The sequence below is a fragment of the Thamnophis elegans genome, chromosome 5 (assembly GCF_009769535.1).
Source record: "Thamnophis elegans isolate rThaEle1 chromosome 5, rThaEle1.pri, whole genome shotgun sequence".
NCBI lineage: Eukaryota > Metazoa > Chordata > Lepidosauria > Squamata > Colubridae > Thamnophis > Thamnophis elegans.
In genome coordinates, this window is record NC_045545.1 from 15,862,812 (window position 1) to 15,877,650 (window position 14,839).

At 40.5% G+C, this 14,839-nt stretch overlaps 1 protein-coding gene across 1 annotated transcript; it reads right to left on the minus strand.

The window, feature by feature from the left end:
- Nucleotides 1-8,183: 8,183 nt before the first annotated feature.
- CCN1 (cellular communication network factor 1) lies at nt 8,184-11,117 on the minus strand. Its single transcript, XM_032219091.1, has 5 exons — nt 10,771-11,117; nt 10,176-10,392; nt 9,478-9,822; nt 9,127-9,329; nt 8,184-9,009 (listed from the first exon to the last, which is right to left on the minus strand). The coding sequence occupies exons 1-5, from the start codon at nt 10,831-10,833 to the stop codon at nt 8,710-8,712; spliced, it is 1,128 nt and encodes a 375-aa protein (XP_032074982.1). The 5' UTR covers nt 10,834-11,117; the 3' UTR covers nt 8,184-8,709.
- Nucleotides 11,118-14,839: the final 3,722 nt, after the last annotated feature.

Here is a 14,839-nt window from a genome sequence, read left to right on the forward strand (position 1 = left end):
ACTAGATCATTTTAGCTTTAGTTGTTCAAGGCAGGGAGAGAGATATTGAATTGCCAAAACTTGTTCCTTACCAGCTTCTCTCCCCTCTGATACAATTTTACACAAATCAGTACACTTGTTAATCAGTCTGAACAATTCAACACTATCTTATGTTGTTTCCTTGCAAGCTTGTCCAAAGATGTAGTGTATTGCAGAGGTCTAATAAGGTTTTAAATAAATTAAGAGATTTACTCTGCTGTGGCCCAAATGTTGGAGACAGCAAGTGACGTTTATGGATAGGATTGTGGATAAAACAAGTGAGCAAGTGAAGGCTTGGGTGTTCTGGTATTGTATGTTTTTTCCTGTTTAGCATCTACAATGACAACATAAAATTCTTCATGCAATTTGTAATGTTGGGAGGAAAGAGCGGAGGGAGGAGGGAAGTCCTTGCTATTCAGTGATATTACATAAACACTCAGTAGTAAATCACTGTGTTGCTTTAACTGACATGATTTAGCACATTGCCTTAATCAGAAGACTTCTCTACTCTCTTACTCTGTTGCAGAACAAGGGTGGCCCCTTGTGGCTTCCAGCCAATTCAATATTGAATAGAAGCCCACAAGGAAACTCTTCTTTCTCATTTATCCTTAGAGCTGACATCCAAACCCACTCTTACTCCCAGGATTTCCCTTCAATCAGCCCCACATACAGGAACTAAATAGTGTTACATACAGGAACTAAATCCAGTGTTAAAAGTTTACCTCAAAAATCTCATAGTTGAAATTGCTTTCCTTCCAAATACTCTTGGGAATTGCAGCTGGGTGATTATAGCAATCATTTTATTACATTCATCCCTCACAGAACTACAATTCCCAGCTATGAAGTAATTATTAAAACATTTCCAAAATAAATATGGGTCTAGAGCAGTGGGGAAAGAATTGGAAGCCAAGGTGATCAGAAGTGAGAGAATTGTAAGGCGATAATGTATTTGAGTGTTGAGACAAGAAGAATGGCACATGAATAATGGGAGAAAACTACATACTTCCCAGGAATGTTGGTTGCCAGTCTAACCTCAGTGGTTTTTTTCCCCTTTAGGTCCATAACATTGAAAAAATGTTGTCTGTGAATCTGCTTTTGATTTTAGGATGGAAAAAGCAAACTATGCTTGCTAAAATTCCAAGAGAGTTTGAACTATATGGGGTCTTGCATAGAAACAGAACACCTAACGTAAAAATAATTATTTCCAAGCTAAAGCTAGCATGCTAGATGACCTGGCACAATCCGGTTGGACAATAAAGATACTCTTTGGTGCACCACAGTTGAAGAGGTACTGGGTTATTTCTGAAAACTCTAAACCAGAGGTGGGGAACGATGGGCTCTTTATGACCTGTGGACTTCAACTCTCATAATTCCATATGCTTTGTGACTTTCTGGGCTACATCTTCTACCTCTTACACTCACTTTAGTGTAGACAAAAGCTCTTTGACCCCTTTGGCCTAAGCATTGCATGATAGTTGAGCATACAGTAGATCTACATAGCTAAGAGTAGGAAGGAAAGTTAAAGCTCCTTTCCTCCATTTCCACCACTGATTTGTCAATGTTAGAATTGTTTCTTGATTTTTCTGTAGGCCCTTGTTCCCTGAAGGGCCAGTAGTCATAGCATCAATGAAGAGGCAAGAGGACTTAATGGTTATTAGCCTTTCAGGTACAGCAGTTTCATGAAAGGTCATACTTATTGCAATATTTTCCCATTAATATTTTCTCTCAGTAGAAGCCAAAATGTTGGGTCTTTGAATTCTGCACGAATACAATTGCTTGGCATTGTATCAATGATGCTTTTCAAGAAATTGTTCTGACCCAGGCTTCCAAAACAATGAAGCAGACTCCTTGTCTCTTTTTATTAATTTATTGTGAATTGTACTCATTCACATACATTCACAGCAAAGTCTTTCATGGGAAGCTGTACAGCCACAGACCTTATCTGGCTTGAAGAGCTGACAGGCCAATATCTGCAAATATCTTGGCAAGGAGTCTTGGAGAGTCATGAACCAATTAAGCGAACTAATTGTCTCCTGCAATCTCCACTCCCTTTCACTCCTCTTTTATCTCATTCGTTGTCCACCTGTGGCCTTACTCCCAAGTCAACCCCTGTTCTTTAACTATTCCCTTCGTCTGGCAACTCTGCGCATGCACATACTGGGAACAGGCTCCAGCTGTTCGTCTGCCTCACTGATGTCTGATTCTGAATGCAGCTGATAACTGGCATATGGCTCCGACTCCCTCCTTGACACAGAACCCTCATCAGAGCCTTCCCCAGACTCCAGGACTGGCCCATGTTCAGTGGTGGGTTTCAAAAATTGTTGGAACCTACTCTGTGGGTGTGGCCTCCTTTGTAGGAGTGGCTTGCCGCCCATGTGACCGGATATGAAATTATGAATTAGTACTTAGGTCGGTCCAAGTAGCTATTCAGAAACTCTGGCATTGAAGCATGCAAGTCTTAAAGCTTAAAGTTACAAGATCCTTGCCAATGGTGGGTTTCAAAACATTTTGGAACCTCTTCTGTAGGTGTGGCCTGCTTTCCGGGTCTACTGGTGGAAACTCTTCTAACTGGTTCGGTAGATTTGACAAACCGGTTCTACCGAATAGGTGCGAACTGGTAGGAACCCACCTCTGCCCATGTTCTTCCCCAACCTCCTCACTGTCTGAATCTGCTGCCTGCTGCACTGGTGGGCCACAACAGAAATAAGAAATGGCTGAAATGTCAAAGGGTCAGTTAAGTGTGGAAATAATTGTAGATACACATGAGAGGCTTCATCAAATATCATGTGACTTCATGTTATTCCAATATAGCTAAACATTTTCAAGTGTAAACATTTTCATCATAGAGTTGCTAATAAAACGATGAACAAAAATGTCAGCAAAATAATTTGTTGACTAGGCCAGCAAGAAAGCCTTTTAATCTTTACAATCTTGTAAAATCTGGCTGTAATGTTAAACATTCAAGAAAAGGATAATTTTTTTTTAATGTTCATATTTCTATCTTGTTCCTTTGCCCTGCTTCATAGTGTGGCATTATATTGTCAGAATTCTGGGGTAAAGTAGATTGAGCTGATAATATGTGGGAGTTTCAGACATTAGGGTGGGTTTGGGATTCTGTACTAATCTCTACATTATGCTAGATCTTTGGTAAACTGGTTTTTGGTATTTTGGGCATTTGTGTATTTTATTCATCATAGGTACAATCATTTATTTAGGAAATGTTCAAAGTTATAACGACTGGAAAAAAAAGACATATCACTGTTTACTGTTGTATGCCAGATCAATTAGAAATATCAGAACAGGACTCTGCCAGTACTTAAGATGAAATTCTGTGATCTTGGATAGATCATTATTTTGGTAAAATTAATGTTGTTGAATGTCGCTCGTTTTTAAAGATTCTCTTACAACTAAGCCTATATTTTATTGTTATATTCTTTACAGGTTTATTTTGAAAAACAGGGTTTTACTATTGGTTGTTCCTGCTAGAATGAAAACTGGGAAAATGCATGTCGCTCGTTTTTAAAGATTCTCTTACAACTAAGCCTATATTTTATTGTTATATTCTTTACAGGTTTATTTTGAAAAACAGGGTTTTACTATTGGTTGTTCCTGCTAGAATGAAAACTGGGAAAATGCAGAATGAAAACTGGGAAAAAGGAGAGGAGGGTGGAATGGAGAGAAAGAGAAGGAGAGATAGTAGGAAAGGAAGAGTGGAGGAGAGGTAAGGGAAGAAGAAAGAGGTAAGGAGAGGTGAGTGGAAGGAAGAGAAAGAGAAGGAGAGGAGGGTGGAAGGGAGAGAAAGAGAAGGAGAGAGGGCAGGAAGGGGAAGAGAGAGGGTAGGAGTAGGGGAGAGGTAAGGGAAGAAAGAAGGGGAAGGAGAGGAGAAAGGAAGGAAGTTGAGAAGGAAGGGAGGGAGAAAAGAAAGGGAAAATAAGGTGGTGTTACAACAGGCGCTAGGGATGGTAAACAAAGCAACTCAAACTGTATGTTATAACCTTTGAAATGAAATAACAAAAGTATAGAATGGCAAAGAAAAAGAATAACTATGTGAATGTATACCTATAATTGTATGTAAGAGAATAAATGACAGTAAGAATATAAAGCACAATATAGGTAAACAATATTTTGTTATAAATAGCAAAGTACAAATAAATATAGAATTGTACATAAAAATGGATAACGAATAAGGAGACCATGAATGCAAGATAGAAATGTATAGAAGGGAAAATACTAACTGTAAAGAAACCGATACGGAACTGCTGTATGATATATGATGGAACTTCTTGTTCCTATGTTGTTTTAAGTCACGTGTTTGTTTTTGTTGATCTGTTTATGTGTTTAAAATTAAAAAAGAAAAAAAAAAGAAAACTGGGAAAATGCATATTTTAACTATATTGAGATTTGCAACCTACTTTTTTGCCTGTGGGAGGCACTGAGAGCACTGAAATTACTGGGACTTCGGCTTTGTCTAAAAAGGATTTCAAGAGCAGCATAATAATTTTTCTGACAGAGTGGTTACAAAAGCCCAGTAAGGTTAAACAATCACATTCCAACAGACTGAATCTCTGTGTTGAAAAATCCCGGCTTATCTATAAGCATGCTGCCTTTTTTAATATATTGCTTTTAGAACAATCCCTGTGGTGAAATATGAAAATCACCCGTACATATTTTTCAAAAGACAATCTCATAAAACGGGGAATCCATAGTCCAGCAGAGAATCAGTGAACACTGTAGTTTTATCCTCCTGCACTTCGGGTTTTAACGCCATTGCAGATAGCTAATCTAGGAAACGCCTCTGCTGAAATCCTTTGGGAGCCATTTGCAGTCTAAATATTGGACCGTAGACCAACGGCTGATCTGGATAAGCAGAAGATTATTATAGCCCTTAAAGTCTGCGGGACTCCAAATCCAGTTCCTCTACATGATAATTTATTCTTGGTTACTGATACATTGACTCTTAGTAACATTCAGCTATAGAACATGAAGGCAAAGTTCATTGTTGCCAGGTATGGCTGAAAGAGAAGTGTTTTAATTTAATCTGAAATATGAATTATATTAAGTGAGGAATTAGAAATTCACAGTTACATGCTGCGAATTAACAAACTGCAAAAACTGAGCCAACAAATGTGTATCCATGTTGTCCTAAGAAACTAATTCACAAATAGATCAACATGCAGAGTATGTGTTTTCATTCTCTGGATTAAATAGAAACTCAGCATGATAAGATCCAGTGAATTTCATACTTTATTAACAAAATGTTGCATAGACAGTTTGAGATGCAATTAAAACTCAGGGCCAGATTACTTTGATCACTGAATTAAATGTTATTGGAAGTGAGATAAACAGTTGAATTTATGGGTTGGTTAGTTGGCTGGCTGGCTTATATTTCATATTTCTGAACCATCTATCTCCCTCAAAGAATTTGTAGTTTGATTATAAATATATATATTATTAATATATATATATATATATATATATATATATATATATAGATAGATAGATAGATAGATAGATAGATAGATAGATAGATAGATAGATAGATAGATAGATATAGATATAGATAGATAGATAGATAGATAGATAGATAGAGAGAGAGATAGAGAGATAGAGAGATAGAGAGAGAGATAGAGAGAGAGAGAGAGAGAGAGAGAGAGAGAGAGGTTAACATATACCAGGAATGCATATTTCTAAAAAGAAAATAAGTGTAAATATTGTATGCAGTATTATAAAGGTTAACTTGATATCTTATGACAACATTCTGAAATAGTAGCAACACATCATGTCCCTATATAGTATATACTATATACTATATAGTATGATGTATAGCATAATATGATGCTATGCAGAAAGTTACCATAGGTTGGATAGCTTTAAATAGTTATTGAGCGAAGCAGAGCATGAAGAAAGAGGGCTTAAACAATGGACATTGTTATTTAGTCCAAGTTTTTTTTTTATCACACTGGAATAATTTTTTTAAAAAAGTGTATGCTGCACAATTTGATGGAAATGTGTGGTATTTTTTTTACGGTTGGAAGGAATTACTTGCTTTCCAGTATTTTTAAAAGAGGCATGCTCTTCTCAGTGATTGTTTTTGATTTGTGGGATCCTTAGATGTTGTCAGTGAACCCTCTCCCAGAATGTAAATACATTCTCCCAATTCCTGCTATTTCTCCTTTCATATTTTGTATCCTTGCCTAGAATGAGTAATCCGCTGGCCTGGAGAAAGGACAAGGCAAGCAATTATTATATTTGTTTCTCCTATTTGTTCTTCTTGAGAGGAGGCAGTGAACAGGCAGCATCAACATGAAATTAGAAGTTAGAAAAGGCTGAGCAAGAGATCTATACTTTCAAATGCCCAATGAAGCCTCCTGCAACTCTTCAAATGTGTGTATTATGTTGTTTTTTGACTTAGTGCTATGGCTAGCCTGTCATTTAATAAACCAAGTTTAGCATAATTGTTCACTGTTTATACTCTGGCTACCAACAGAGGCCAGTCAAACACCTCAAAAGGCCATAAAGTAGAAGTCAAGCAATTTTCTTCTTGATTACCTTAACATCTAATTATTCAAAGCTACACTGCCAGTAATCAGGGGATTCCCCTTAACTAACCTGGTGGTTAACCTTAATAGATTTGTTCCCATGGATTTTGAGCCATTTAAACTTATCACTTTTAAGGCCTTACACTCCCACCTTTCCTCTCCGGGTTAACAATGGAATAATAGGAATTTGGTGGGTCCATATCTTAAACATGACTGCTACCTCACAAGGGCCTTGGGAATCAACTTTTATCTGTGTAACAATATTAGTGGATGGAACCTGAAGACAATATTGTAGAGTGAAGTTCCATTCTGCAGGCAGCTCAGTTAGCCATGTTAGACATTCTGTATTCCATTCCAGTCTCATCTGGTTTCTTATATTAGGCTATCAGCAATCTACCATCAGTAAGCATACCTGGTCTGCACTGGGTTATGGGAAGAGATATACCTCCCAGGATTTCTTTCTAAATATTAAACTGTTTATATTTTCACTGATTTAGTTCAAAGCTCCCTCTCGTTTCCAGCTCTGCATTGTTGGCCACACAGGGCTTTTTTGCAAAAGAAAACACTTAATAATACATCTATATCAGAATTAGAGTAAATGAGGCAACTAACTAATGTGTTCCAGTTTAGACTGGGTAGCTTCTAGATTGTGTGTGGCTTATTCACCAGGCCATTAAACCCCATTAGATAATGTAGAAGAATTCCAAATCCATCAGTCCTAATCCTTGCAACTAGAGGTTAAATATTAATGAGATTTGCTGCTCAATTATTATGGAAATTAATGAGAAAAGAACAATGTTTCATGGCTTAAGTGGGACAAAAATGTCGAAAAGTAATGGTTCCTTCTGTGCCCATCTCTTTAGTTATTTGCCTGAACAAAGGTTTATATTTGCAGGTAAAGGGGAAATCAAAGGCAAAAGGAGAAGTTAGCTCTTAGCCTGCAGCAAAAAGTGAGATGAATTCCTGGCATTCTTTTCTTTAATAATGTGTTTACTTTGAGTAAGACCAGTAATTGCTTCACCCTCATTTAAATTTGAATTTAGTGAAACCACCTCCTGCAGACTGTAAAAAAGCATACAAAGAGCCCATTCACTTGCAGGAAGTAACCTTAGAAATCATACAAAGCACTGTCCTGCTTAGCTGCTGCTGTCTACTTCACTGAATCATGAGTAGAACATGTTTTAAATTAACAGGGTCTCTACCAAAAAGCAATGGTCGATCATCATAGCTATTAAGAAGGCACATCCTGATTAGAGATCAAGAACTGCTCTGGGAAACAGTGCTTAAAGGTTACAGGTAAAGAGGGTTTTCTTATTGTGAAATATTTCTAATTCTTCCACTTCATTCCTGAAAGAAATAATTAGCTCCAGGACCCTGGTAAGATGGCAGAACTTTTATATTTATCATAAAAGTTAATTTGTTTATTATGTTTATTTGAAAGCAGGAGTCATTTGTATGTTAAAAGTGCTACAGTGTAGATGGAGTTATGATCCTGCTTACCCCCTCCGGCAGTTTGAATCATATTGACTGAAAAATTAGGTAAATATTTCTTTATTAAATGATTAATTCTATAAATAAACTTTAATTCATTGAATATAAAATTAAATTATTTACAACTTATTCCAGTATTAAGGTTTTTTTCTTCTCCCTCCAAGAACAAAGCTACATTTTGATAAATAAAATATTCAGCTTTAAAAACATCCAATTTCTGTTTGTTGATATGAAATATGTAGCTGATGCTTATAGCTGCCATAGATGGGCACTCCAAAAGTGCCCACCTTGGAAAGGAGCGTTAACTTCCAACATGACTTTCAAACAACAAAAATATGATGTTATGCTGAACAGTAGAAACTGAAGGTTTTCACTGCCCAGACAGACAAAACTTTGCATAAACAGATAGAAACAGAAATCAGTAATCACAAGTGCTCCAAATTGAAGCAGTAAATTTGCTCCAGTACTATGAAGCTTTAAGTATGCTCAAACTTTTGTAAGAGTAACCAGTCACACAGTCCTTTCTTGCTCTTCTACGTTGCCCTCCACTGGGTAAAGGCATCACTTCAATAAGAGTTCATTTTTTTTCCACACTGGTACTTCAAAAATAAAGTCAGATATTAATTACAATCCTCCTTCTCAAGCCTGTACACATCACCACTTAGTCCCTAAATTTGTGGATGTCATTGAATAGCTGGTAATTAGGATATGCCTCATTTCCATGGGGACAATTGTGGCTGCATCTGCAAGACTGGATCATCATGACATTCTTGGTGAAGGTCTCTCCATCATCACAGTGGAACTGGACCTTGATAGTCCTGGTTTGTTGAGGAGTGCAGCATCGGCTATCCACACATGAGCCACAGTACTTTGGGCGGTACTTTTTAACACTTGAGCATCCTGCGTAAGTAAACTTGACTGGAATTTGAGACTTTTTGGTCTTGGTGCATTTCTTTCCCTTCTGGAAGAAGAGAGATTGCGTGGTTAGGCAAAACTCTTGACTAAAAGACACACACACAGCCCCACCCAACTAAGAAATGACACAAGAACAGGGTGAATATAAGGAAGACCCATTTACCTTCAAGGAGTCGTAACTGGGCTGACCACATGGCCTCACTTCACATATCCTGCTCTCTTTAACTAGCCTACATCCAGGATTATCATTGGTGACTCGCGTAGATACTCCAGTTCCACAGGTCTTTGAACACGGACCCCATGAAGTTGTTTGGACTAGGCATTTTGGATTCTCAAAGGAATGGCTGTGAATGTCGGTTTCAAAGACTAAAAGACAGAAAGAAGAAAAGAATGTAAGTCTCTCATACTTAGGACTTAGCATGCATAGCAAAACCCTGTAGACATCAATATATAAGCCCACCACCACCACCACTTGGTAGCAGAGGAAAACGTGGAGCCAATATTTATAACTCACCTGGTAAGATTCTCAGTTTTCTTTTTATTGTGGATAATTCATTGTTGCTGGTCAATTCTCCTTCAGAAGCATCCACGTCAAAACCTTTGCCAAAGAATCCTTCCACCTGTTCCAGGTTATCTTTGGAGTCATCACAGACCCATTCCTCACAACACTGACCAGGGACTTTTACTAGCCTTGGGTTAGGACAGCCCAAAAACGGAAGGGAGAGTTTTTGCAAGCAGAGTGGGATGCATCCAACAGCTCCATCAATGCATGTACACTGGTGCTTGCAATTGGGCTGAAAACTTTCTCCATTCTGATAAATTTTGGAGTTGTATTCGCAGGGTCTTCCTTCTGACTGTGCTGTAAAGGTTTAAAAAGACAGAGAGAGACCGTAAGTCGGGTTTCAAGTCTCCTCTAACAGAGTGGGTTCCCCCCCCCTACTCTATTAAATCCAGTTTATGGGTAAAGAGCCCTACAATCCCCCTGAGCTCTGGGCTAGAACAATAAGTTAGTCAGGAATCACTTTTCCTTATGTGCTGTTACTGCAGTCCAGACATAGTGAATTGCATTCCAGACTGCTGAAGTAATATGCCCTTCTGCCAATCTAGCAACAACAAAGCATAACCATACATGGACTGAAAATTGCTAAACTTCACGAATGTGTGTATCTGCATGAATGAGATATTAAAAGAGCCAAGCTGCCAGCTTCTTACCTCTGCAGATCCCTTTCAGAGCTGTGGAACTGGCGCCAAAGTTGCATTCCAGCCCTTTCGTGTGATCACAAGGCTGAGTCTTGCTACAGTCCTCATTGAGCTGTTTAGCGCAGACTTTACAGCATTTGCAACCATCCAAAACCAGACCCACTCCTGGAGCGCATTTGGGGACCCTCAAAGGACATTCACAAGTGTCTGGGCAGGAAGAAGAAATCACCTGCAGAGGAGGAGAAGCAAATGAACCATAGCTGTGAGATACAATCGCTACTGTAAACAAGGTAGTTAAAGCCATCAGTTTTCCTGTCCTAAATAAGCAAAACATTCAGGAAGTTCACTCAGTTACAGCCATTCAAGCATTTTCTTCATCTGGAATTTATTGAATAGGTTTAACTTTGGAGTTGTTTCTTAAACCCTGAATAGGAATGCCAGCCCCCCCCCTGTTCTAACACACATTCACACATGCTCTGTTTTTTTTGTTCCTTGCACGCAACTTTATTTAAAAGAGAGAGGGGCACATTTCTCACTGAAAACACACAAGGAGGGGAGGAAAAGCCAAAACCCTGCACACCCATTTGAAATCAAAATCCATACCTACCCTATTTACTAATTGAAGGACGGCAAAAGCCAGGATCCAACAGCTGGTTCTCTGCGAGTTCATCTTCAGTCGTTTCCAGACGCTGTGGATACACGGTCTTTTTTTTTTTTTTTTCCTTAGCTCAAACCGAAGGAAGGAGGGAGGGAAAAAAAAATAAGAAGGGGGAGGAAGGGAAGAAACCCGAGCAAAACAGCAGGACTTGGGGTTTCGTTCTGCTCTGGCGGCGCCTTTCAGAGACGGCTCGAGTCCTGGAGGAATGCTAAACGCCTGCGCCACCGGCTCTAGCTCCTTTGCTCGAGAAAGCGAGAGAGAGAGAAGACGCCGGGTCTCTCTTTCGGCTGGTTTTTGCTTTTTTCTTTCTTTCTTTCTTTCTTTCTTTCTTTCTTTCTTTCTTTCTTCTGCTCTTCCGCTTGACGTTTCTCAGAGCCCTTTGCCTGTCTGAGGAGAGGCGGAGTGGGAGCCGCCTTATATACCGTGCCGCCGCCGCCGCGTGCTGCAGCTCCGCTGACGTCGAGCCAAAATTCTAAAGCATCAGGAATTCTAAAGCATCTCAGGAATGTTTCCTTTGGCGCGGTTTGCATCCAAGCTCCTCCCTGTCTAAGAGTTTTATGCTTTGGGGAAGTGGAGGGAGGGAGGGAGGGAGAGCTTACAGCAAGGGCTTTCTTTCCTTCTCTCCCTCCCCCCTTTAGTTTCAGCCTATTAAACCACCATACACACCGCTTTGGGTTTTGGGTTGTGTGTGTGTGTGTGTGTGTGTGTGTGTTTTTTTTGTCTTCCCTACGCGTTGTATTTCCTCCTCTTGCGGCTTGGGAAACCGGTGTCTTGTAGCAGATTGTCCCGCGGACAATTGAAGCTGTAAATTAGCTTCAACGCCAGGGGAGCTTGGGGAGGGAAGAAGGGCCTTTGGGGGGGGGGGGGGGCACGGGAGAATGGGAAGGGTACGGCGGGATAGAACAGCCATGCAAATCTTTTCGACGTTTGGGTGGGATCCAGGGCTGGAACTAAAGGGTGTATCCCCTCGCCCAAAAAAAACCTGGTGGCGTGGTTTAAGCTTTATGAATGGAGTTGTGAGCTTGGTCATCCCCGTTTTCTTAAGCATTTGAAGGGAAATATTTGTTTCTCTGCTTTTACGTTTGGGGTGGTGGGGGGGAGGTTGTAGTTACAATCCCGCCCCTTTGCTCCTGAAAGTTTTGTCCCCGCTATTCCAGGTCATCGCAAGGAGCACGAGTTAGCAAGCAAGCGTTCTGATGTGCTTTTAAGAAATCTTGAGTGTCTTCCATTATTTATTAGCTTTTTAACCGGCCTTTATTACTTTATCAGTAACTGGAGGCGGTGAACAGACTTAATGCTTCTTCCACCTCCTCTTACCCCCTCCCCACAACATCCATATGAAGTAGGTTGGGTTGAAAGAGAATGACTGGCCCAAAGTCACCCAATCTGTGTTCCTACTTAAGGTGGAACTAGAACTCATAGTCTCTTACTTTCTAAGCCAGCATCTTCACCGCTACACCAGCCTTTTGATTGGGATGTTATAAGGCCTCCTCACCTGAGCAGTGGGGTGGACTAGAAGATCTCTGAAGTCCCTTCCAATTCTATGATTCTAGGTCCTAAACTGGCTTTCATCTTTGCATTCATACTTGGATGAAAATGTTTTGGATTAGCTTTCTGCTTTGATTGTAATGCACTTTGGAAATACAGGTTAAAAAAGACACTTGATTCTGGGAAAGGGATAAGAGGTTTCAATAAAAGCAAATGTGAAACCTTAAAAGCTGTGCAAATAGAACAGTTGAACTCGCAGTGACCTTTATTCCAACCCTAAGTAAATAAACACTTTAATTGCATGCTCCAATTTACACATCCTTTATCAAAGCAATGGCTTTAAAATGATGAAATAAATTGTTTAACTATATCTACTTTGGGGGAAAAAGCTTCATGCTTTAGGAGTTTTAATATTTGCAATATATTCAAAAATGCATATGACTCCAAAGCTCCACTATTTAAAATTCTTCAGAATCCTACATTATGTTGAGGGCCTGAAAGAGTTTTTTAAGGCCTGTCAGTAATGTAACGCAACAATACATCTTCAGACTATTTGTCCTGTTAATACTTAATAATATTACTATTTACTGATAATTAATGCTCTTTGCTAGCAATTCTTATCTTGTTTGAAGCTGGGGGAGCCAGTTGTTCCTAGCTTTTGTTATTACTATTTGACTTTAGGACTGTAAGTATTTCCAGATGGTGATTCAGACACTAGACGTAACAATATTTCCATATTTGGTAGAGCAGTAGCCTGCATTTTGCACATTTTTCTACTCTGTTATCCAACCACAAAGCATTCCTGACAGCTTCAGATACTGTTAAATATAGACTTCACTTTTGTTCCCAGGGCAGGAAATTCTTTGGAATTCCTGATGGGGTGTATTTCCACCTCCCTCCCACCCCCTTCTTCAGTGGTCTGCCTATTATGGTTTAGGAGGAACAGCATTGGAAATAATAATAGTGGTTTGCTGAGAGGGGGGGCGGGCTGGTTCCTTTTATGTGAAATAAGGAACCCCATTTGAGTTTGTAGCTAATTTTATTTCAATGGAGGTCTTATGTTTGTTTTCAACAATTAGAACGGGAGAAATATGCAGAATGCACTTGCAAAAAAAAAAGCAAGTGATTAATAGGAGGGGGGGGAACAGGGAGGTGTTGGGATGGGAAAGCAATGGGATCGACCTGGCTGCCTTGTTGGTGTCTTACATGTGCTACTCAGTCACAGGGGGGTGGCCATGGAGGGGAGGGGAACTCACCCCTTGCCAGCCCTACTGCTGTTTAGGAGAAGGAAAACCCAAGCTGCCTTTAAGGAGGTTTTAGTGCATGGAAGGAGACCTGCCATGGGACTATGAACATGTGTTGGGGTAAGTTGCTCCCGAGTCTTAATTTGAAGAGGTGTAGAAAGATACACAGAATAGTATGTGTCTGTTAGATATTGTGAGGAAGGGAAGGAAGGAAGGAAGGAAGGAAAGAAAAGAAGGAAGGAAGGAAGGAAGGAAGGAAGGGGCAGTTTTCTTGAATTTTAGAAATGATCAGATTTTCTTTTTCTCTCTCTCTTTGGGAAAAGGGTTTGGTTGCGTCTGCAGCCAGGGAGGTTGGAGCAGTATAATAGAGCCAGTGTCTTGTATAGGTGGAGGCTGGAAGCCCCAGGCTGACTCGAATCCAGTGATGTTTCCACAAACAGACTAGGTTTGGTCTCAAGACACAAAGCATATTTTCAGTTCGGTTCTAGGCATCTCTCTCTGCCCCCCTCTACCTCCCGCACACACGTCTCCTTCTCTCTGCCAAAGAGCAGACGTGAGGCTGATGGATAAGGGTCCATCTTCGGGGAGGAAATTCCCCACTCTCCATCTATTTCTGCCCTGCTGAAGGCAACATGAGGAAACCATCTGGTCCGCGAGGTTGCCAAAAAAAAAAATAAAAAAAAAAAAATAGAGCGGGGCTCGGGATAAAAATAACTGTTTGGGTTACTTCCCCCCCCTTTTTTTCTTTCACAATTCCTGCCCTCTCCTCTTGTTCCAGAACGAATACCCTCCCCAAAGGAAAACGCTGTTGCAGCTTCCCCAGACACTGGCGGCAGCGAAGGGGTTGCTTGGAGCAGGAGCTCGTTGAGAAACGGCCGAGGCTTCAAAGTATCCCTTCAGCTGCCCGGGTTCTGCGGTTGCTCTCTGGGAAGAGCAGGGAGAAGAGCGAGCCTACTCCGCCCTCCCTCCTCTCCAGCCTGGCTCCCAGGACCCAAGACTGAGAAGCGGGGAGTGGGATGCGGAGCGGAGGGGGGGGAAGCTCCGGCCAAAGTGATTTCCGGCTTCGGCTGAAGGAATTTCCAACTCCCGCCATATTTGGTGAAAGCTTAGAGGGCCTCGTCATCGGCGCTTCTACTAAGACGATGGCGTAGAGGGATGGAGCTCCGCCAGAAACGCTCAGAAGGACCTTGGATTGCATACCGAAGATACATGTCACTTGAGAATCTCTAAGAACGTGCTTTATCTCTCCCTGGAGAGGGTTAGGAATATTGCTTCCTCTCCTGACG

Bases quoted from the DNA above. Each gene is read 5' to 3' on its own strand.
- CCN1 (XM_032219091.1), bottom strand. From the start codon at position 10,833: ATGAACTCGCAGAGAACCAGCTGTTGGATCCTGGCTTTTGCCGTCCTT. The intron at 10,393-10,770 runs GTAGGTATGGAT...CCTCCTCTGCAG, and splicing joins TCCTTCAATTAGTAAATAGG to GTGATTTCTTCTTCCTGCCC. The intron at 9,010-9,126 runs GTAAATGGGTCT...CTCTTCTTCCAG, and splicing joins CCAGTTACGACTCCTTGAAG to AAGGGAAAGAAATGCACCAA.